We start from the raw sequence: 25,846 nt of genomic DNA, 5'->3' as shown, positions 1-25,846 counted from the left end.
TCCTTCTCTCCAGAGATACTGCCTGTCCCTCTGAGTTACCCCAGAATTTTGTGTCTATCACCTTTTGTACCTATCTTCACTAATCCCATTTGCTCAAACCTTTCGTGCCCTGCACATATCTATGTTTTTATTGTATCACATGAGAGTATCACATACCTTCAATAATAACAAATATGTGTAGATAGACTTAGTGTTGGTTCTTGAGCTAGGACATTTTCTATGGGAGATTTAGTATAGTACATAGGTAACTAAAGGGGCCTAGCCCCGAAAAGTATCATAAGCGAAAGATGGCTGCAATACGGGCCTGGCAGAACATCACCAGAGAAGACACCCAGTAACTGGTGATGTCCGTGAAACACAGACTTCAAGCAGTCATTGCATGCAAAGGATATGCAACAAAATACTAAACATGACTACTTGTATTTACATGACATTGCTGTGTCCTAAACATTATGGTGCCCTGGAATTGGGGGGGGGGGGGAACTATGTATAAAAACTGCCGTAATTTCGACACGGTGAAACCAAAATATATAAAAATGGGCTTTACTAAAATCTGACAATGTGCACTTTAACCACATGTGATTTTTTTCTTTTACGAATCTGAAATTGTGGAGTACAAAGGCAAATAAATAATTGGTGGGTCTTTGTCCCAAACATTACAGAGGGCATTGTACCTCTGATTTTTCATTTCCAGCTTCTCTCCTTATCTGATATCCTTTTGTCTCCATTTTTATCCCTAGCCTTTGTCCACCTATTTCCCAATCAAACCCTCTTCCCACCTGTACCTCCTCACCTGTACCCACCTATCACTTCCCAGGATTTGTCCCACCTCCACTTCTTTTCCATCTTTCTCACCCCTCCTACAATCAGTCTGAAGAAGAGTCCCAACCTGAAACATCCTCCAGAGATGCTGCCTGATCTGTTGAATTTCTTGAGCATCTGCAGTTCCTTGTGTCTTCCCTATTGATCTGTTGTGGTGAACTATAGTGGGTCCAGGTCTGTATTGAGGCAGGTGTTGATATGCATTATAACCTACCTAATTGCCTTCTAATTGCTTATTTTCACATGCGTATTGATTTTCAGTGACTTAAATGCACTACTCTCTTTGAACATTAATGCTACCCCGAATCGCATTATTTAAAAAAAAAATCAACCTGCCATGTAGATTTTTTTTAATTTATTTTTTTTAATTATTTTTATTAGAAGCAATTGTACAAGAATAAAACAATCAGCATATAAAATTATACAGTTAATGTACAGCTTCAATTTTAAAATTTTAACTTGAAAATAAGGGAAAAGAAAAGAGAGAGAACAAGAGAGAGAAAAAGTGAGAGGTGCAAATATAGGACCCCTATATAGGACTACCAAAGTAGTGTATCTGCCATGTAGATTGAGTTTAAAGACTGAGGCCTTCCACCTCTGAAAGTTTTCATGATGACATTACTTTGGGCGGATGATTTTGCATCAGTGCTACTTTTGCCGCAGACATTTACTGTTCAAGATCAGATAAAAAGCGAAGCACAATACTTTATGAATTGCTACGCTGATTTAGACCATACTTCTTTTGCGATCTTAGAACATTGTAAAGGTTATTTTATGGTTGCGTGGACTTGATATAACATCAGCTGAAGACTTCAAGGCCAAAAAATCTGACACAAATTAATATAACATGAGGAATTTTCCAATTTATTTTCCTAATATTCCCTGAGTAGCCGAGATGGAGTGCAAGCTAAATTGAATAGAGAACATGAAGAGGTCCTTCAAAGCCCAAAATGAATCCGAAATTAGAAAATGTATTGAATTTTCACCATTCATTGTAAGTGTCTCCTGAATTACATGCTTCAATCAAAACTGTGAGGACCTGGGTGTAATATATTGTCAGACATTTCTATTTGACATTAAATCAGCTTCCATGAGACACAGGGCAGTGCAGTATTGCTCTGTTCCCCTCTCTCCCACATTTGCAGGCATCTCCAGTGCTACTGTTCATCCTCCACCCACTAACATTTACTGAAAAAAATGAGACAAATGACTTGCGTTTGGTTAGACCCAGTGAAGAAGTCAAATCTTCCTCTTTCAGTAGACACAAAGTGTTATTACAATTTCATCGAAAACCCAGCACTGCTTTTGTAAAATGCCAGATGTCACTCTGTTATCCAAGGACTACGCTTCCATTGATAGTTTTAAGAAAAATGACTTCCCACTTTGAACACCATAGAAATGTATTAAAGATTATTTTTTTTAAAGGTTTAAATAGATAAAGACTTGCCCAATAAAGCAACTGTATTTTCAGCAAATACGATCTGCGTTCAATGCTTAAGCTTCAAAACAGAGGCAGAATGGAATGATTGCATTAAGACAGATTGGTACAATCCTTTCCCCAACCCCTAGTGGCTTTGGCTATTAAACTATGTTGTTTACCATTCAGAACAGCTTAACATTCAATAGTAATGTTGTAAAATATAATTTCATTCTGTATCTTTTAATCTTGCTTTTGCTTGTTACTATGCAGTTAAGATAATTTTACTCAAATTACTATTGAATTGCATTGAGTTGATGTACACCTCTGTTGCCATGTAAGATGCAATTAAACTGATTATAGTCAAGAACATTACTGTGCAATCAGAAATATGATTTAACAGTTTTGGGAGGAGTTTAATAAACGCCTAACTGTAGGTTTATTTCAATAGATAGGATTAATAAGGGTTGTGATTGTAATGTGATGATTAAGTTGTCAGCATTGGGAAATTACAGTGAAGGCGACAGAGCCAGCAAGAGTAGAAGATACTTGCAAACTGGCAAACATATTTCAGATTAATAAATTACAGATTTTGTGGCTCGGTGTTTTCATTACCCAAATAAAAGATTAATAAGTGGAAGTTTATTATGATTACTGTGCTCCCTCAAACACAAGAAGGACATTCTAAGGCTCAGTAGATATGGTCCTCAGGCAGGTTGTTGGTAAAGTACAGGTCATTCTATATTTAAGCATAGCAAGGGAATAATTGTGGTCTAGCATTATCCCAGCAGAGTTGGGTGGAATGCACCCACTCTTCCTAATTACACACAATATATTTTAAAAGAAAGGGTAGCCTTTTGTGGCAGTTGATTGTTTAGTCCCATCCTGTCCGAGGCAACCATGTTTCTGAATGGGTCCTTTAAGGCCCTTCTTTAGCATTCATGAAGAACTAATGCTTGTGTCTTGTTGGTGCCATGGTAGGGTTGCCAATATTGTGTTATGGGACAGAATTTTTACCTCAAATCTACTCGAGAGGGATTGTTAGCAAAGTATCTGGTGGTACTCATTTACATTCGCCTAGAATATGTCTTTGTGCATTCTACAACACACAGCAATCTACTTATACAGAAGTGAAAGTGCTGACTACGTTCAGGAGTAGCCAACTTTCCTGGAAACATAGAAAATAGGTTTCCATTGAAATGCAGAGCACATGTGGTAAAATGAGACTGTCGCCAACCCTATCTCAGGAGCTCCTCTTTATTCTCCAAAGTAAAATAATGCTAAGCATATTTCTGACGCTGTTAAGCTTAGCAGGGTGACACCTATATTAGATCTCTATATTCCCAACTTCCATCTGGAAAATGGAACCAGCTACAACAACGTTAAATTGCTACCCCAAAATCTTTTAAAATTAAAAGCAAAGCAAGGAAGATATTGTTACTGTCATTTTGAGGGTTTAAACTGGAGGGAGAAAGGCTGATCAGCCATCATCAGGAAACATCACAACCAGTGATGTTGATCAAGACATTGATGAGAACTAAAACAATTCGAATAAGGCTAGTTTATCATAAGCAGCTTTTTCTTACAAAACATTTAAACTGATTTGTTTGAAGAGCGTTGGTTAGGCTACGAAGGCTTAGCCAAGCTGAGGGTATTTTAGATGTTCATTTGCCAGTCAGTATCATTAAAGGTATATCTACTGTATACATTATTGGCTTCATGTTTGAATCTTTATTGTCCTGTCCATTCTTGGAGGAGCTGGATGCTAAATTTGTCCTTGAAGGAGGCCAGAGGCAAGGAAACTAATTGGTCCATTTTTAAAGTTATTAAACTTTAAATAAAACTGTTGACTAATGTGTGCCATTGATATTAGTAATTGACTCAGTGGAGACATTCAAAGTCATTTTCCGTTATTTAAATCAGCAATTCATATTACTTGCCGTTATTTTTGTAATAAACCCAATTTCAACTACATTAATACAATTTTACCAGGTTGCTATGCAACATTTTTTTTCTCTTAATGGAAAAGCAAATAATAATAATGTTATAAGCCGCTGCCCCGATTGTAATAAGCCATTGGGGATTTTACATTTACGACTGTGTAGAAATTTAAATCATTACTTCACTTTGGGAAAAGTAGTGCAATTTTGAGTGAACTTTCTCACCCATGCAGTAGATTGTATCGAAAGCAGAAACAGTTTCAGTTTTAACTTCATTTTCACTTCTGTATGTGATGGCACACAATGTACTTTTTTTTCTCACTTATCTTTTCACCAGCATTTTGATTTTGATCCAGCCATTGTTACTATGTAGATTCTGGTTAGCAGGGATAATTATAACGCTTGAAGGTAGAATTTAACAAGTTACAACAGGTTTTATTTTTCCGACCACCATAGTCAAAAGCACAGACTTGTGGATTCAATGTAAAATGGCAGGGCTTTTGAGCACAATGAAATACCTGTAGAAATTGAACAAATGACAGAAGGAATTTTTTGAACCATACCAGATTACCACACAAATTTTGATTGAATCGTTATCTGAAATTGACTTGTGTTTTACAGCAGTACAATTCATGTATGCAAATATAAATGCTGTAAATATTCATATTCATTCAAAACAAATAAAAATATATTTTGTTTATTAACGATGTGAGAAAAGACGTTTTGAAAATTGCATTTATTAGCCCATTTCCCAATTTTCATATTTATTTATATTAAAATTACTTAAAATCATGCATTAAAATATTGAACAAAATGTTTTAGCAATGCAACGTTTTCAGCAAACTGCAGAATTGGCAGAGAACCAGATCATAATTTTTGCATACAATTTATGGGTTATTTGTGTTGCTCTTGTGTATAATGGAATAGTGGAAGTAAGTGCTGAGTTTCGGTCACAGTCATGCATATATTCATAATATGGTAATTTTAGGTCAGAGCTTCAGGGACATGTGTATCAGCTTTGGGTGCACTAAAGCCACTCTCTCACATAGATAGCACTGGAGAAAAACTGTGTAACATTAAATACGAGTAAGAGAATAATCTGTAATTAGAAACTGAGGAAGTGAAAGCTTTGACATTTTTAAATATATATAATTCATACTGCTTCTATTTACAGTATGTTTAGGAACATTGAAATGATGTATTGTGTTTATTAATCCTATATGAATCTAAAACAAGAAAATCTAGTATCAGAATGTAAAGTTATTATTTTTTCAATATCAATTAAAATTTTCAATATTTTTTCAATATCAATGATTCTCATAAGTTCTAGGAGCGGAATTCAGTCATTTGGCCCATCATGTCTACCCCACCATTCAATCATGGCTGATCTGTCTTTCCCTCTCAACCCCATTCTCCTGCCTTCTCCCCAAAACCTCTGACACCCTTACTAATCAAACACCCTTACTAATCAAACTAACCTAGTTGATCCCTGCACTTTGCAGAGCTACCCAGTCAGTTGGAACTCAGAAACTTCACTTGGTCTGCTTTATTTGGAGCTTAATAATGAGCTTCCAACGAGCACTGCATATGTAATTTACAATATGGCTCACTAAGTAAGGGGGGGAAAGATTTAAGGTGAGGGGAGAAAGATTTAACCGGAACTTGGGGGTTAACTTTTTTGCACAAAGGGTGGTTGGTATATGGAATGAGCTGCCAGAGGAGGTAGTTGAGGCAGGTACTATCATAACATTTAAGAGACATTTGGACAGCTACATGGATAGGATAGGTTTAGATGGATAAGAGTCAAGCAGGGCAGAAGGCATGTCGGTCAGTGTGTGTGAGTTGGGCGAAAGGGCTTGTTTCCACACTATATAATGCTATGACTTATATGACCCTATAAATTAGTGTACAAGGGTGGAATGCCTTTGAGACAGGATTGAAAATCAGTTTTTCTCAACAATTATTAATTAATTGTGAGGAAAACAATGAATTCTCTCCACAATAATTATAAATAATAATTATTCCTCATGGCTGTGACACTAATTACAAGCACCATTACCAATTTCATCCAAGGCTATTGATACCAGAATGTAACAAGGCAAGTTGATTGTTAATAGGTACACACCAAATAAACACATTGAATGCAAGAAAATGTAGGACAGAAATCAAGCAAAAGTCCCCAAACCAATGTGTAAAATAAAACAAAATGTTGTAACTATGTCCAGAAGTAAAAGCTTATTAATGCTCCCCTGTAATTTGGTGCAGTCTCCCTCAGTACGGGGTATCTTTCCCAATTTGATATAATTTGCAAATTTAGAAACAATGCTCTTAGTTTCACAGTCTAACTCATCAATGTAAGTTGGGCTCTCCTTGTACTGAACCTTGAGGAATACCTCTACACACCACCTTCTGCACAAAACAATTACCCTTTGCTCCAACACTCGTTTCTGGCTTGAAAGCAGCTGGCACCAATTTGCTACTTCTCCTATGATTGTCTATCCTCTCCTCATAATCTGGACCTCTTGCCAGCCTGCCATCTGGGACATCCACCTCCTTGTCCTCACTGCACATTCCTTCTCGTAATGGTGCTAACCTTGTTAAACTGACTACCTTACAAAAGGTCCAATATGGATCGGACTAGTAATCAAACCATTGCTAGAACCTCAATTAGCAGAGCAGTGTTTATCATCTAATTATGTGTTGGGGAAGGTGAGGCATGTTCCTGATAAAATGTGTGAGCTATTTCTGCAGAAAATAAAACAATGACTTAAATTGTTAATTCTGTTTCTTCCTCTGCATAAGATGCCCGATCTTCTGAATAGTCCCAGGACTTATTTTTCTTTCACAGTAAATAAAATGTAGTTTGGTTATTCTATATAAGACATTTCTTAACTTATTTTTGGCCAATGAAAAATAGAATAATACTTGAGTTTGTGGTAATATCAGTTGATTAAATCTTTTAGGATATTTCAGTTATTTATTGGCAGAAAATGTAAGTGAATGTTGAGGAGATACAACATCATCTTAAAGTGCATTGAAAATGAGATTCAGTTATTTTGATTTATGACTGAAGCCTCGTCTTAGTGACAGCAATGTATTTTTTCCTTTAGTTTCAAGCTACAGTGAATGAAGGATTTACTGGCATCATAGTAAATCTTACAGTGGAGGACAACGATGACCCTGCTACTGGTGCGTGGAGAGCTGTCTACACCATCATCAATGGAAACCCTGACAGTAACTTCAAGATTGAAACCAATCCGAAGACTAACGATGGCATGCTATTTGTCGACAAAGTAAGTATCTTTTTAGTTACTAGTCTGTCACACATTCTGGTGTTATAGGAAGGCAGCTGGAAATTGGACACAAAGAAAGATCACGAGATTCCTTGCAGTTAAATCAATGTGGCCAAATTATTGAAGGTACACAAATCACTGCCGATGAGAAGGTCAGTACTTCCTTCTTTAAGGGGGAATCATATTCTTTATATATTTTCTTCATTTTTCTTATTCTCTTCATCAATCATCAGAGATGCTGATATATTTTTGTTTAGTTCCACAATGACCGGTCATTCTTGAGCATATTGGTAGAATGTATTACTGATCCAGTTGTAGGGTATTAAAAATGTAATTTTTTTTTATGCTAGCCTATTATATTGACAAACAAGTTTTTAAGATTAGATCATTATGGGCGGCACAACAACAGAATTGCTGCCTTACAGTGCCAAACTTTCTGACTACTGGTGCTGTCTGTATGGAGTTTGTACATTCTCTCTGTGACTGGGTTTTCTTGAGGTGCTCCAGTTTCCTCCCACATCCCAAAGACGTACGGGTTTGTACATTAATTAGCTTCAGTAAATTGGAGGATTAACAAACTCATCAGGAAGGCTAGCTCCATCCTGAGGGAGGAGTAGGATTGATGGGAGGTGGTCTTGGAGGGGAGGATGCTACTCAAACTGGGGAGCATCTTGGACAATACAGTACACCCTCACCATGACACACTGGTCAACCTGAGGAGTACCTTCAGCAACAGACTGGTTCACCAAGATGCAGTACTGAACGCCACAGTAGATCCTTCTTCCCTGTGACTATCAAACTGTACAACTTCTCCTCCTTCTGTCATAGGGCGGACTGATTCCCCCCCCTCCTCCCCAATCTTTGCACATCATCAATCCTTTCCACTTGTCACTATAATTTCATGTATCATGTTTTATGACTGTTGGCAGATTAATTTCCTCAGGGGATAAATAACGTTCTATCGTATTGTATCGTAAATTGTCCCTAGTGTGTAGGATTGAGTCAGTGTATGGGTGATCACTGGTCGGCACAGACTCAGTGGGCCGAAGGGCCTGTTTCCACGCCTTATCTGTAAAGTCTAAAGTAAATTTTCTGCAACTAGGTCTACATTTCATAGACTTTCCATTTGTTGAGAAATAAACGCCTACATTGCACTTATAATTAAAGGTAAGGATGTTACCACACGCAAAAACAAATACAAGAAGCAGGAAATGCAGTATTTTGGGGTTTCAGGAGGGCCTTGAATATGTTACCACAGAAGTGGTTATTAAGCAAGGTAGAACGAGGTTTGGGGTGATGTCATGCAGGTATAGCAAAGCAGTAGTTAATTGACAGTAAATGTGCCTGTTCCTCCATTATGTTGGAAAACAATAACTCAACACCACGACATCACTACTGGAGTTCTGAGGGGCAATGTCCTGGATCATCCGTCTTCAGCTGCTTCATCAGTGATCTTCCATCACAAGCCCAAATTTGGGGATGATCACTGATGATTATAAAAAGTTATATTTCATTTGCAGCTTCTCAGCAAATAAAGCAGTTAATGCCGCACAATGCAGCATAGAGGCAGAGGCTGATAAGTGGCAATGAAAAGTGGTGCCAACTAGAGAGAGCCCACTCAGCTACCCTTTATGTTTAATGGATTTACTGTTGCACAGTTCCCCACTGTCAATGTCATGGGGATTAGCACTGATCAGAAAATTAACGAGTAAAAACAAAGAAGTGCAGATGCTGGTTAATGCACAAAAGGACACAAAGTTCTGGAGTAACTCAGTGGGTTAAGCAGCATCCCTGGAGAACATGAATAGGTGGCATTTTGGGTTGAGACCCTTCTTTAGACTCAAAATTAACTGGACTTGCCATATGAATACAATGGCTACAAATGTAGGTCCGAGGCTGGGGATCCCTGCACTCACTCACCTCCTGACACACTAAAGCCGTTCCACCATCCGCATATCACAGACCAGGAGTATGATGAAATGGCTTACACCTATGTGTGTGTGCGTGTGTGTGTGTGTATGTATGTATGTATTTGTGAGTACGTGTATATATACACATACAGAACCTTTTTTTTCTGTCTCGTTTATTATATTGTTTACAGTGTACTATGTTTACATCTTCTGTTGTGCTGCTGCGTAAGAATTTCACTGTTCTATCTGGCTCACGCGACAATAAAACACTTTTGACTCTTGATTCTCTTGACCTGCCTGGATACATGGAGCTCCATCACTTGTCCAGAAGCTCAACACCATCCAGGATATACCATCCTGCTTCATTGGCAACCCAACGTCATCCAGAACATACACGGGTTCCAACAAAGGTTCAATGGCTAAGTATGTCCCATCTGCAAAGTGCACTGCAGTCACTCATCAAAGCCACTCCAATAACACCACACAAACCCACGACCTTTACAACAAGAAGCTAATGGGCAACGGTTGTGTGGGAATGTCACTATGGGAGGTTACTCTTCATCATGTATGATCTTCAAATATATCCCAGTCCGTTTTTTCATCCATGAACCTAAATCCTGGAAATCCATTCCTAATAATACAATGAATACACCTTCATCAGAAGGACTTCAGCAGTTCAAGAAGGCGGCTAACATGGCATTATCCCTTAGGGATGTGATAGATTTTTCCAGGCTATAAGGAGCAGCCTTGATATCATGGCATCGAGTTAAACAGAGCAAAGTACTAAAAGACAAAGTGTTGGAAGAACTCAATGAGTCAGGGAGCATCTGTGAAGGAAATAGACAGATGACGTTTCTGGTCAGGACCCTTCTTCAGACTGATGAAGTCGAGGGGAGAAAGCTGGAAATGAGAGGTGATGTGGGGCAAAGCCAGGCCAGTGATAGGTGGACACATTTGAGGTGAGGTGATTTGCAGATGGGTGGAAATAGTTGTATAAGCTAGAGGTGTAAAGGAGACAAAAGGAAAGAAGAAAAGGAGTGAGATATAAAGCAGGAGGGACGGATATGGCTAAAGAAGCCTCCAACTCAATACCATATACTATCCTTCCTCAGCTGATGAACCGGAGGAGGACTGAACAACATTGTAAGTGGCTAAAGCACAGAATATACTCTGGGTGGGGGACTTCAATGGCCACCACCAAAATGATTGATAAACCACCACTGATTGAGCTGGGTGAGTCCAGAAGGGCAAAACTGTCAGACACATAATGCATTAGCAAACATTAGGGGCAGCCTATGGAAAGGAAGGAACTGCATGTGCTGGTTAACACTGAAGATAGGCAAAAAATGCTGGGGTGATATTTCGGGTCACTATTTTGGTTCTAAGACCAAGGGTCGCGACGCAAAACGTCACCCATTCTTTCTCTCCAGAAATGCTGCCTGTCCCAATGAGTTACTCCAGCATTTTGTGTCCATAAGGTACATGCGCTCATCCTCACCACTCCACAGATGCCTCTGCCAGGCATTGGTAGAAATGACCATTGCACAATCCTTCCACTTTCACACTGAGGACCTCCCCAAACCTGTGGTGTGGAAACACCACATGACATAGACACATAAATGGCATAGACACATAGACCAAAAGTTCAAATCCATGAGGTGTGATAGACCAACAGCAGCCGCAGAATTGTACACCTCCACAATCTGAAAACTCATGGCCTCTTACAAACAAACCAGAGGACTGACTCGACTCAAAACGTCACCTATTCCTTTTCTCCAGTAATGCTATCTGACCCGCTGAGTTACTCCAGCATTTTGGGTCTATCTTCAGTGTAAACTAGCATCTGCAGTTCCTTCCTACACAGCTCGGGGAAGAAGCGGTTCCCAAGTGTGTTGGTGCGAGCTTCCAAGCCCCTGTATCTTCTGCCTGGTGACAGCAGGGAGAAGAAAGGTGGGAAAGGTCTTTGAATCTATTGGCTGCTTACCCAAGGCAGCATGGAGTCATGGAGAAGGAATGGAGCGACCTTTCGGGTCAAGACCCTACTTCAGACTGAATGCTGGGTAATCTGATCTGTGTGATTGTCCAGGCTAGATCCACAACTCTGCAATTTCTGTGTAATGCATCCTGACAAAGACAGAAGATGCTGGAGTAACTCGACGGGACAGGCAGCGTCTCTGGAGAGAAGGAAATATTTGACGTTTTAGGCCCCGACAGGATGCTTTATACGGTGCATCTGTAGAGGTTAAGGGCCTGTCCCACTTAGGCGATTATTTAGGAGACTACAGGCGACTAGGCTGTCACCACCTGGTTGCCGGGGTGTCGCGGGTATGATCTCCTCTAGCCGCCCAAAGTCGTAGAGCCTTTCTGGCCACCACAGAATTTTGAAATGTTCAAAACCTTTTGACGACCATTGCCTGACGTAGGATGTGGCCAGGATGATGTAGGTAGTTGCCGGTGATGTCATCAGTGAATTCCATTAAAGTTATAATAATAAACTTTATTTCGGACTCAAGGCCCAGACAAGGGGCAACATTACATTAAAAATGCATTGCATATCAAATATCATAAATACATATAAAATCATGGTATATCACTTATAAAAACATCATAATTTATATATTTTTTAAAACCCACAATACTTAAGTTAAAAATCCAAATTAAAAGATGATCAATGTCCTACAACGAGACAACAATACCAGTGTCTCCACAGCTGGGATTCGTAGCGTGTAGTGCTAACCCTTATGTTTGTCAAGGCCACAATAAGCACATTTTTAGAATCATTTATCCTGCAAATGAATTTATACATGCGGTGTCTTAGGATAGCTTCTAAAGTACTGACTCCTGCAGCCACAAACATATTACTGGCACTACACCATCTAGGTTGCCTTAGCAGTGTTCTCATGGCATCGTTATATGCCACCTTTAGTCTCTGCGTTATATTACAGATAATTTAAATTTTAATGTTATTATAATATTTTTGTATGCACTGTTGTATGTTGTAGGGGCATACAGTCTCCGTTTTTTCGGCGACCTGTAACGACTATGACAGTCGCGGCAGTCGCCTAAAAAATCGCCTAAGTGGGACAGGCCCTTGAGTAAGAGTCATTGGAGACATGCTGAATTTTCTCAGTCCCTTGAGGGAATAGAATCATTGGTGTGCCTTCTTGGCTGTTGCTTCAATGTGGTTAGTCCATGACAGATCGTTAGTAGTATTTACGCCAAGGAACTTGAAGCTCTCAACCACTTCTACTTTGGAATAATATCATTTTTATTTTGTAAGGCTGAGACTAATGGGGTGCCACAGGGATGTCATGAATCCAACTGTTCATAATCTAATGATTCCCACAGGAAATGCAAACATGTAAAAATTGAATGAGGCCACCACTGAACATAGAAGCAAACCCCTATAAGCTGCTAACACAGGGCCAATTAGTTTCATTTACTCAGTTCTTCTTCTTGCGTATACCTTGCACAGCCTAAACTTGTAGGACAGCTTGTCTATTTGATCTTATTTGATTGTGCACACCAGGTTGATTGCATTCGTCGAAACAGGGTGGACCACGTGAAGGTTGCATTCTCCCACCCCTACTCAGTTCTTAAATACCCATATAGATCTTTAGTTTAGTTTAGCACTATCCTACACACTAGGGACAATTTACAATCTTTACTGAAGCCAATTAACCTACGAACCTGTACTTCTTTGGAGTGTAGGAGGAAACCAGAGCTTCTGGAGAAAACCCATGTGGTCATGGGGAGAATGTAGAAACTCTGTACAGACAGCACCCATAGTCTGGATCGATCCCAGATCTCTGGCGTTGTAAGGCAGCAACTCTACCACTGTGCCAACAAGCCGCCCCTATCCCCGGAAACAATTTTCACTTTGTATGCAGCAAATTGTTCAAATAACGATGACGATTTTAATTCTTACAGGTGATTGTGAGGGTTAATTTAAAGTTTATAACCTTTGTTGAAGAAGTTGTTTTGCATCTGTAGTTAGGAAGTTCTGAATTTTCGGTCCTTTCAACAATTTGAGTAATTGAAATATTTTTAATTGTTTCTATTTCAGTCTTTGGATTATGAAAGATCTGCATTTCACACGCTGCTAATTAAAGTGGAGAACGAAGACCCAATCATGCCAGAGATCAGTTACGGTCCCAGTTCTACCACCACGGTGCAAGTTACAGTCGTTGATGCGAATGAGCCACCTATTTTCAATCCAGACCCAACAATTGTTGTCAAACCGGAGAATATTCCCATAGGCAGTGTTGTTGTGACGTTGAATGCAACTGACCAAGATATTCTACAGAAACAGACAATTAGGTAAGTGTCTTACACTGGAATCTCATTCTAAGTTGTAGATTCAGTACAGACAATGCTGTGATGTACAATTGCCAATTCACATTTCTGAAATTTAATTCCATTGACTTTAGCAGAGCTGAATTTTGAAGCACAGTTCAGCATGCATATGTTACAAACCATACCATTACCATCGGGAGCAGAATGTACTTCTATCTGTAGAGTTTGTACAAGTATTAATTTAAAGGCCACGGATAAATTAAGTTTGTGTGTCACATGAATGTTAAAATATAGGGGCAGCGCAGTGGCACAGCTGGTAGAACTATTGCTTCATGGCGTCAGAGTCCCGGGTGTGATCCTGACATCGGGAACTGTCTGTGTGGACTTTGCACATTCCCCCTGTGATCGAGTGAGTTTCCTTCAGGAACTTTGGTTTCCTCCCACATCTGAAAAATCTGTGGGTTTGTAGCTTGATGTCCTCTGTAAATTGCCCCTGGGGGGTAGGGAATGAAACTGCTGTGAACGATTGATGGTCAGCCTGGACTCAGTGGGCCGAAGGGCCTATTTCATTACTGTATCATTAACCTAAACATATGTGCTTCATTGAGTAGGAAGGAACTGCAGATGTTGGTTTACACCAAAGTGGACAGAAAACGCTGGAGTAACCCAGCGGGTCAGACAGCATCTTTGTAAAAAGGAATAGGTGACGTTTTGGGTGGAGACCCTCCTTCAGACTATTCCTTTTCTCCAAATATGTGCTTCATTGCGCTGAAATGGTTCTGAAAGCAGACAAAATCAAGAACCACGCATGTTTCAAAGGTTTCAAAGGTATTTTATTCACATGCACCAATTAGGGTACAGTAATATGTTAAATACCATACAGCCATACGAGAAAAAAAGCAAGACACACAACTACATAAAAGTGAACATAAACATTCACCACAGCGAATTCCCCACATTCCTCACTGTGATGGAAGGCAAAAAAGTCCAATCTTCATACTCTTTGTTCTCCCGCGGTCAGGACTGTCGAACCATCTGTTGGGGTGATCGGACCTCCTGCAGCCGGTGGTCAAAGCCCCCACGTCGAGGCGATCAAAACTCCTGCATCGGGGTAGTCGAAAATTTCACGGCTTGGAGTTCCCAAAGTCAGTCTCTGACCAGAGACCAGGGGCTCCGTGATGTTAAGTCTGCAAGCACACACTGGTGGATCTAAGAGGTCGACCCCTGGCAAAGGGATCGCAAACTCTGCGATGGTAAGTCCGTAGGCACCCGCGATGGAGCTCCCGGTCGATCTCCAGCAGAGACCACCAACTCCTCGATGTTAGGCCACAGTGTGGGCGAATATACGATATGGAAAAAATTTGCATTTCCGTCGAGGTAAGAGATTGGAAAAGGTTTCCTCCAACCCCACCCCCCATATAAAAAAAAGCTAAAGAACACTAAAAACATACATTTAACATGCAATTAAATCACAAAGAAGGAAAGGACAAACAGACTGTTGGTGAGGCAGCCATTGCTGGCGCCCCCCGATTGTTCTATGAACTAATGCTAATCACAATCTATAGTTGGTAGATTGAGGTTTGATTCCGAGATGAATTACTCCATTACTGTTCTGATCATGTTTGGCATGAAACCATTCTGTGAATACTATGGTGCAATATTCTGAAAGTTTACAAACTGTGGTAAATGTGGATGTGGTAAATTGTTATTAAGGGATTAAATCAAATGCTTGAAAGATCCAAAAAATAGTCAAGGTTGGAATATTTTTGCAATGTATTGAAAATTTTAATTTTTAGACCAGGAGACAATTAATACATTAAATTATAGTGTGAGCCCAGATGAACAAGAGAATAAGAAGATATGACCCATTCTCTTTCCACGCCTCTTCCCTGTACAACATTAAACAGACTGTTTCTCTCCAGTGCAAAGCTGGCTTTAGGCCAACTAAAGGGTGGGTGTTCGGAAGCACCCAGAAACCAACCAGGTGTACAGGGTGGTCTGGTAAAAGTTTTTTTTTAATGTATTTATCTTGATTCTTCCAGCCCCAAGGTTTCTCCCACCTTGATTTCCTGTACAGCACACGTAACTCGGGAATTGCTAAAAAAATATTAACATTAGATCAGTGTTGATGTCATTGTGTCAAATATCTGAATATAGGTAGGTCAGCATTTACCTTTATTTAGACCTTCAGTCAAGTAGAAAGCTAATGATAGTAAATTAGTGTCTGAAAGGGGCAGAATAATTCCAAGTTACTCTGTTTGACTGAATCTAATTTTAACCATGCTCTTCACTGTTTAGAGGTTAGAGACAGCATGGAAACAGGCCCTCGGCCCACTGAGTCCATGACAACCATCGATTACCTGTTCACACTAGTTCTATGTTATCCCACTTTCTTATCCACTTCGTACACTTTAGGGGCAATTTGCAGGGGGCAATGTATCTACAAAGTCGCACATCTTTGGGATGTCGGAGGAGACCGAAACACCCGGAGGAAAACACACACGGTAATAGGGAGAACGGGCAAACTCCACATGAACAGCACCCGAGGTCAGGATCGAATCTTTGGCGCTGTGAGGCAGCAGCTCTACCAGTTGCACCTGTGTGCTGCTGTTCTTCACACTGTTTAAGCACATTAACTTCCATACAGTTCTGGTGAAGGAGATTGTCATTGTAAACATCAGGTCAGAACTTGCTAAGATATGCCAGCAGTTCTCAGCTCAAGAGCCACCAAGTTCAGGTACCCTGTACGAATATGGAAGTCCTGAGGAAGTTGGCTCAGCTTTGCCAGTGTGTCAAACTCCTCGTGGAGTTCAGCAACAAAGTACAAACTGCAGCGCAGTGATCTTCTTCCTGTCGACTCCACACACAAGATTAGAAGTTGTTCAGCCAGAGCTGACCACGCTTCTTGGCATTTGCATACAGTGGTGTCTGTCTTGCGCTTCTTGGGCTTCTCGTGCATCGTGGTGGAAAGATTGGTGAAAACAGGACCGTGACGTGACCACTCTTTCCTTAACCCCAGCGCAGTGATGCTGTGCTGTGATGATTACTCTGCCTCCTGAACCTGTGCCAGGTTTGGCCTGGTGGGCTGAAACTATTCACTTGTAAGGAAGTGAACAACTGCAAGGAAGTATCAGGTGACGTTTTGGGTCCAGACCCTTCTCAGTCTGAAACGTCACCTTTTCTTTTTCTCCAGAGATGTTGCCTGACCTGCAGAGTTACTTCATCTTTTTGTGTCTATCTTTGGTGTAAACCAGCATCTGGAGTTCCTTCCTACACAGGAAGTGTTAAGTGTTTTTTTTAAGTCTGAATGGGAGATGTTACACTTTGGGAGGTTGCTTGCAAGAGGAAAACATACAGTTAATGGTGTTGTCAGCGTTGATATACAGAGGGATCTTGGGGTCCAAATCCATGGTTCCCTGAAAGTGCAACGCGATAAGAGAGCACAGGAAAGTGGGCACATGATATGGAAACGAGGAACTGCAGATACTGGTTTACAAAAAAAAGACGCAAAATGCTGGAGAAATTCAGTGAGTCAGGCAGCATGTCCGGAGAACATATTTAGGTTACGTTTCTGGTCGGAACCCTTCAGGCTGATACATATCATACATATGTATACCCATGATACATATGTATACACATATATATGGTGTGCATGCCTTTGTAGGTTGAGACATTAAGTAGAAGAGTTGGGAGTCATGTTTTAGCTTTGCCAAACTGTTGTTGGGCCACATTTGGAGTATTGTGTCCAGTTCAGATTATATAAAATTATGAAAGGTACAGATCGGATGGTGGTGGAAGCAAATGCAATAGTGATGTTTAAGAGATTTTTAGATAGGCACATAGCTATGCAGGGGATGGTCGCATCACATTTGGCATAGACTATGTGTGGTTTCAGAGCCCGTTCTTGTGCTGCACTGTTCTATATTCTATGTTCTATTATTAACAGAGTTGGCTTTAATATTTTTAGTCTTTCAAACTGTTTTACATTTGTGTACCTTATCTTTTGAGAAAATTATTTAACATTTTGATATTTTTACCATTCTTTAAATTAATTTTAAAATATTTTTAGGAAGTTATTGATTGTCACGCCCATGCAGAAATACTCACACTCTTCAAAAGATTTGACAGTTGATTAAGCGAGACAGCATTGTCTATTCATCTGTTTTGGTTGCTTCAACGTTTTGGTGGGTGGGCCTTACTCAGACCACCTTAATGACCACGTTACACTGTGCAAGATTCTGCTGCTATGTTGGGCTGCCCATTTTGGGTTTAAACAGTTTTAACAAGTCAATACCACCAGATCCATAAAGGTCAGATCTGTGCATGGAAGACTTCCGTAATTGGGTAGAATAAGTTAGCTATGAAAGCATGAAGGAGAGATTTATAGACTTTTTAAGAAAGAGTTAAGACTTAAGAAAGAATAACCAATGAGAATTTTAGATATTTTAGAATGCAATAGGATAGGCAATGAATAACGTAGTTAGAGTATCTTAATGGAAGAGTGATCATAATCTAATAGAACCTTACATATAGACTGTGAGTGATTTTGTTCAACATGAAATTAGGAACTTATCTAAATAAAACAAATAACAAAAATATTAGTCATCTATTGACTATGAAAAGATTGAAAAAATATAATAAAATGGTCAAAGTAAATGATAATTGGTTAACAATTGAGGAGTTGTTAGTTAATTTACAACGAATATACGTTCATTTTACACCCAAAAACTGTAAAGGGAAACATGTCAGCATTAATAGGAGTCACATATCATATTACAAGATACAAGATACAAGATACAAGATACATTTAATTGTCATTTGGACCCCTTGAGGTCCAAACGAAATGCCGTTTCTGCAGCCATACATTACAAACAAATAGACCCAAGACACAACATAATTTACATAAACATCCATCACATTGCTGTGATGGAAGGCCAAATAAAGCGGGATGCAGAGCAGCAAATCTATGGCATTGTCCCGCCTGAGTTTGCTCGCCAGTCTTTTTGTGTACGGCCTACAAAAATATTAGTCTTCTATTGACTATGAGAAGATTGCGAGAAAAAAAAAGCGGCCTCCCTCCAACCCGCGGGCTGGTCCGCAGAAGTTGAAGCCTCCGACTCTCCGGAGGTCGGGCCGCAGCAGCAGCTGCAGCAGCAGCGCTCCTCCACCGCACCACCCGCTCCGGACTCGGCCAGCTTAGGTGATTTCACACAAGTCCCCGGTCTCTTCCGTTCACTCCTTTTACACCCAACGAGAAAACTGTAAAGGACAACAACAAAAATAACAAAAACTACATCAGCATAATAAAAATAGGAGGCTGCACATGTCATAGTCGCGCCGCCCACCGGTATATTAGATGAAAGGCAAAGTCTCATAATATTGCCAAAAACACACAATAATTGATGATTGGGAATATTAAAGGATTCTGATTTAGGGTTAGTACATGTAAGTGACAAAGGTGAAAAATCAGTAAGGATGTTACTGAACACAAAACAGGCCTTACGAGCTGAATAGTTTCTTGCTGCTTTTATGTTTTATATCTCAAGATATGCACTGCATTAGTGAAATGCTTGTGCTCACCGCTGAAAGGAAGTTGAGATTTATTTCTGAACCTTATATAATTGGTAAGGTAGGCTCAGCCTCATTTGTGTCCGAGAATTCGCAGTAATGGAATTTACATTAGAATGACACTTCACAAACAGATCACAGCATTTCTAAAAATAAATCCAGATCAGCTGCACCAGAGTAATTACATTACATTAATTTGGAATCATTATTTTTCCTTATTTTAATCTAACACGGGCAATGGGAATAGGAGAGCTGCAAATAGGTTGTCTGACCTTAACCTTGTCTCAGCATTCCTTTTATTCGCTCTCCAAGATGCCGGATTCATTCGGTAATTTAAGATGTCAACAATGGTATTTAAAATGTCAATGAAATAGAAAGTCATGAGACATCCTCACAGTTATGTCTTTCAAACAGCGCTCTTCGGGAACTTTCAATTCCCAAACTCTGCTGTGAAATTAGTCTGCAGTTAGAAACATGAAAACATTTCTTAAAGGTTTGAAAGCATTAAAGGGAGTAGCTATTGTCCCACAGACCAATATAAACTTAACATCCTGCAAGACAGACAACAAATGTTGGAGTAACTCAGCAGGACAGGCAGCATCTCTGGAGAGAAGGAATGGGTGATGTTTCGGGTCGAGACCTTCATACTGACTCAGGGGAGCGGGAGATGCAGAGATAAGGAAATGTAGGCGTGGACACGAGACAAAGGGGTTGGAGATCAAGGAAAATGTAGAATTGATCATGGTTAGCTAGGGGAAAGTAACAACAAAGCAAACAGAGATAAAATGTAGGTTACACAGAAAAGCTGGAGAAACTCAGCGGGTGCAGCAGCATCTATGGAGCGAAGGAAATAGGCAACGTTTCGGGCCGAAACCCTTCTTCAGACCCTTCTTCCCTCTTAAACAGAGATAAAATGTAAATGAGGAGAGTCAGACTAGTCGGAGAACTGGGAATGGGGGAGGGATGGATATAGAGGGAAGGCAAAGGTTACTTGAAGTTAGAGAAGTCCTACAAGATAGCGGGCTAACATATCCTGCAAGATAGCGGGCTAACTTTGAAGTTTTCATCTTTGTTTAGATAGGCAGTTTAATTTATGTGCTGCTTTACTCCATGTCCCTCTTCCTTTGTGACGGGATGGAGGAGACTGTTAAGTTTTTGTGGTCTTTTCTAATCCCCGATGATGCTTCCCAAGGGAAGTGAGTGTCGAACGGGAATGCAATGCTGCTTTGATTGTGCTGTCTGGATCTCCTTACTTAGCTATCAATATAGGGGGTTATTCACTCACTTCTGCCAAACCATCTCCATTGAGTAGACCGGCATGTCAAAACTAGAGATAACTTTAAGAGGATTTTCATGTGAACATCAAATCAGTTCTTCCTGCAAAATCTGTGGTGTTGGCCTTCACGTTTGTTCCTGGTGTGCCGTGATGTTTTGCACTACACAGGTTTTTCCGTTTGAGGCAACGCTTTTTATATGCGTATTCCCTCATATGCATTATGCATACCTCGAAATAATCAGACTAACATCCCTTGTGCCTTTGAAGTTAGTGCAGCTTTGAAGCTTCAGCATTCAATTGAACAAAATAATATGGGCTATTTAACGTGCAGAAATAGAAACCATAGGCTCAAAATGATCAAACCTGAAGCTGTTAAAGAAAGAACTGCAGTTGCTGGAAAAATCGAAGGTAGACATAAGAGCTGGAGAAAGTCAGCGGGTGAGGCAGCATCTATGGAGCGAAGGAATAGGTGACGTCTCGGGTTGAGACCCTTTTTCAGACCGGGATTTATTTGTTCCTATAGTTAGTTGTTTGATGAATCTGCTAGCAAAAAAAAGTGGAAAATAGAGGGAATATGAGTCTCCCTCTCCCTTGACTCTCAGTCTGAAGAAGGGTCTCGACCTGAAACATCACCTATTTCTTTTCTCCAGAGATGCTGCCTGACCCGCTGAGTTACTCCAGCACTTTGTGCCTTTGTCTGGATGTGGAGGTCCTGGATTGGGGGTGGAAGGGGGTGAGGAGCAAGGTATGATTGGTACACAGATAAGATTCAGTAGAATGGTTCTACGGATGAATAATTTCTGTAACAGGGCTTTCAAGAAATGTCTGCGCCTTTGAATCAAAGGACATTGAGCGGAGATATGTTGGATGTGTGCACATTTACAAAATAAGGATTGGTTTGTACAGTTTAAGTAGAGAACATTGTTTCCATGAGCAGATTTTTCAAAACAATGGTGTACATATTAAAAAATGTTGTCAAAAATCATGAAGAGGATTATGGGATATGTTTTGCTCTGTAGAAAGCTGTTCTGATCTACATTTCATAGCTGGTTAGATATTTGATATTACTGTCGACCTTTCCTATGGCCATTGTATCTATAATGATATGATTCCAGCAGTATGTTGTGAGCAATAGAATATCAAAAGGTATTTGAAGAACCCTCATCTCCAAAGAGCCCAAGAAGGCTTTGGCAGCAATAAAGCCCTATCCCCAGCATCTTCAGTTCACCAGCTGCTCCTATTCACCCCTACCCCAGCTGTCAGAGCAAAGAGTAGTGTACATTTTCTCTCCACGTCTCCCACTCTAAGATATATAAGCTATTCACAATGAAAAGAATAATAAAGAATGTTAAAATTAATAACATTGGCTGATATCACCCAAACACATTAATATATGGAATATGTCACCTTATCCATTGAAATCGATGGGGTTAAGGAATATACTGTAGGTTATTACATTTAAAGGAGCCCAGGAGGACTGAGCCATATGGATGGAGTCTTGTAGTAGAGTAGGCTGACAAATACAGTGTATTCAAACTTGCAAGTAAACTTGGGGCTTTCTTTTGTAGAAAGGAACTGCAGATGGTGGTTTACAAAAGCTGGGGTAACTCAGCGAGCCTGGCAGCATCGCTCCGATAAAAAGGAATAGGTGACGATTCGGGTGGAGACCCTCTTTCAGACATAGGTCAGAAGGTTCTCGACCTGAAATGTCAGCTATTCCTTTTCTCCAGAGATGCTGCCAGACCTGTGGAGTTACTCCAGCTTTTTGTGTTATTTTGGGGCTTTTGTGTTGTTTAAACATTCAAGGAAGTCCCGCACTTGCTCCAATTTAAATGTAAATGCCAGCAGTTCACATTCAGAACCGTTGGGATTTGTCACCAACAACCAAGTTATTGAAACTTTGCATATCTACATTATGTCAGACGAACAGGTGGATGGATCACTGAGATTATGAAGTCAATACACAATTTGAAGTACCACGGATGCTCTAAAAGGGCTGAACGTTTGATTTGAAGCGAAATCTGGGGGGGATTTTGTTTAAATGGGACCTGTCCTTTTCACTCAACCATGTTCCAATGACATGATTAAGCTTACAACTAAAGACTTCCTCAGACTCAGTAACATTTTCAGCATTTTATCATTCGCTCCATGCTGGAAGCTTGCTGCCCAGCCTGAACCCAATGGGAATTGACTAAATGTGCTGGGTTTAGGTTGGGGAAAGGTACACCTTGTTCCAAAATATTTGGAGCTGGGACAGGTCAAGTCATGCTGTGTCAGCCCACATCCGACTTTGATCCAGAACAGTTAGACTTCAAGTAACCCTTGCTCTGCCTTTCTCTCCATCCCCTCCCTCTTCCCAGTTCTCTGACCAGTCTTACTGTCTCCGACTACATTTTATCTCTGTTTGCTTTGTTGTTACCTTCTCCTAACTAACAATGATCTATTCTACATTTTCCTTGATCGCCATTCCCTTTGTCCTGTTTTCGCACTGACACTTCCTTATCTATACACTTCCTTATCCATGTACAGCCCACTCCCCTGACATTAGTCTGAAGAAGGGTCTCGACCCAAAACGCCACCTATTCCTTCTCTCCAAAGATGCTGCCTGTCCCACTGAGTTACTCCAGCATTTTGTATCTATCGTCAGTTTGACTGACAGCTGCTTCAACCTAAAGCTCAGCCAGAGAGCAGTTAATAGATGTTTAAGAAGGAACTGCAGATGTTGGAAAATCGAAGGTACTGATCAGTCTGAAGAAGGGTTTCGGCCCGAAACTTTGCCTATTTCCTTCGCTCCACAGATGCTGCTGCACCCGCTGAGTTTCTCCAGCATTTTTGTGTACCAGCAGTTAATAGAGTTGGCCATACCTCATGCTGATGAACCAGCTCTCTGTCCATTGACAACAAGCTGATGTTCTCCTGCCTTTTAACAGAATAGAAGGTGAGTTAGTCCCCAGGCTACTTCCACTTTTGTATCCACACTTTAAAGGCCCCATGGTGGGCAGTGTGGTACTCAATCAGGTACCTTGTGCCTAAGGGGCGGGGGTGGTCAGTGATGCAACAGAGGTGGTTGAGGGCACAGGAAATGATAGGTACTACCAATGAAAGGAAAGTAGGAATTCTTGTGAAAGTGCAATAGTGAGAGCTCATAGTGCGCTCATTTCTGTTGGAGTGCAGGACAAGGAAGCCAGGGGATAGGAACCCTGGATAGTAAGGCTCTGGTCAGGAAACAGAACGAGACATAGTTCAAGTATTGCCACCTGTGATTGAATATATTCTTGGCGAAGTATAAGCAATTGAGGAACACAATAGAAGGAAATCTGGAAGGCAAAATGGAGCCATTTGAAAACTCTAGCAGATACGAATAAGGATAATCCAAATAGATTTCATGTATACTAAGGGCAAAAGGGTTTCTAGAGAGAATATAGGGCCCTTCAGAAAGCAAAGTGGCCAACTATGAGTGGAGCCACAAGAGATAGCATGAAGACTTTGGACAGTTAGTAGAGATGCATTGACATCAATGAGGACTTGATGCCAATATGGCGGCACAGCAGTGGAGTTGTTGTTTTATAGCACCAGAGACCTGGTTCGATCCTGCGGTGCTGCCTGTACGGAGTTTGTACCTTCTTCCCGTGAGGTGTGTGGATTTTCTCCAGGTGCACTGGTTTCCTCCCACTCTCCAAAGATGTACAGGTTTGTAGGTTAATTGGCTTCGGTAAAATTATAAAATGACCCTAATGTGTGTAGGATACTGTTAGTGTGTGGAGATCGCTGGTTGGCGCAGTCTCGGAGGGACGGTCCGGTCTGTATCTCTAAACTAATCTCTAAACTAAACAATCCGCATTATAGTCATGAAGATGTTGGATGTCCTACAATATATGAAGGTAGATCAAGTATATCCAAGGAGAATGTGGGAAGCTGGAGAAGAAATTACAGGAGTCTTGGTTCAGATACATGATTCTTCTTTATACATAGAAGAGATGCCGGAAGACTGAAGGATAGCGAATGTTGTGCCTCTGTTTCATAAGGGCTGCAAGGAAATGATTGGGAATTACACGCTAATGAGCCTAATGTCTGTGGTAGGAAAATTACTGTTGAGGATTCTGAAGGATAACATGCATGCACTCGCAAATACAGGTGTAGTTTAGGGGTAGCTAGCGTGGTCTTGTTCTTGGGAGATCGTGTTGAAGAACTAGGGCCATAGACATGGTCAGCATGCACTTCAACAAGGCTTTTGCTAAGGTTCGGCATAGCAGCTGCTGCAGAAGGTTAAATTGCATTGGATCCAGGGAGAACTAGCTAATGGGATACAGAATAGAGAAATAGAGGGTATTGGTGGAAGGCTATTTTATGGACTGGCGGCTTGTGGTGTGCCTCAGGGATTGAATTGAATTGAATACTTTATTGTCACAGTTGACAAGTACACAGTGACATTCTTTGCTTGCATACCCAAGGTATGCAAATCGCCATCATATAAAGAGCACTGTCAAAGTTACAAAGTATCCTGCGCTGGGTCCATCCTTGTTCTCCCCCCCCCCACTCCACTGCTCACGTCGAACCTCCCACTCCAGGTCCTCCTTTGTTCTTGGCTGCTCAACCTCCGGCTCCATCCAATGCAGAGGACCTAGATCCGACATCCCAGGCTCCGCCATGGCCTCTGTTTGATGCAGGCTCCGCCACCACCCGTGCACGTGTGCCCGTCTCTGTCCCCGTCCAGTCTCCTCTGTGCCCGAACGAGCTCCTCGCTGGTTCAGCCGTCCGCCAAGCCTTCAGCACCTTCCAGGTGGCATCGAGACCGCAACTGGGGCTCGATAAAGGTCTCCAGCTGGGTTCCCCGTCCACAGCCGTTGCTGGGCTCATTCCTGTTTGTCATCTAGATCAACAATTTGGATGAAAATATTCAAAGCATTATATGTAAGTTTGCAGATGATACCAAATAGGTGGTAACTTAGAAACGAAGATGATTATTAAAAAATACAGCAGGATCTTGATCAGCTGGGCAAGTGCCTCAAGGAATGACTAGTAGAATTTAATTTATATAAACGTGAGGCATTGCAATTTGGGAAGTCAAACCAGGGACCTCCATGGTGAATGGTAGGACCCTGAGAATTATTGTAGAATAGAAGGATCTAGGAGTACAAGAACATAATTCCCTGAAAGTGGCACCACAGGTAGATAGGATGGTGAAGAAGGCTTTTGACATACTGAACAGTTAAGAAATTAAATGTTGCAGTTGTGCAAGACATTTCTTGATCTGCACAGAATATTGTGCTCACTTTTAGTCACCCTGTAGTTGGAAAGATGCCATTAAACTGGAAAGAGTGCAG

The 25,846-nt window shown here is 40.8% G+C and overlaps 1 protein-coding gene across 1 annotated transcript in view; it reads left to right on the top strand.

The window, feature by feature from the left end:
- The window catches only part of cdh13 (cadherin 13, H-cadherin (heart)), a 958,412-nt gene that overhangs the window by 836,382 nt on the left and 96,184 nt on the right, over positions 1-25,846 (top strand). Inside the window, exons 9-10 of the mRNA XM_055648933.1 lie at positions 7,290-7,472; positions 13,449-13,702. Of these exons, the coding sequence (XP_055504908.1) occupies positions 7,290-7,472; positions 13,449-13,702 (437 nt within the window). The remainder of the gene's footprint in view (positions 1-7,289; positions 7,473-13,448; positions 13,703-25,846) is intronic.

The sequence above is a fragment of the Leucoraja erinacea genome, chromosome 17 (genome assembly GCF_028641065.1).
Source record: "Leucoraja erinacea ecotype New England chromosome 17, Leri_hhj_1, whole genome shotgun sequence".
Lineage (NCBI taxonomy): Eukaryota > Metazoa > Chordata > Chondrichthyes > Rajiformes > Rajidae > Leucoraja > Leucoraja erinaceus.
This window is presented reverse-complemented; position numbering and strand designations above follow the sequence as displayed.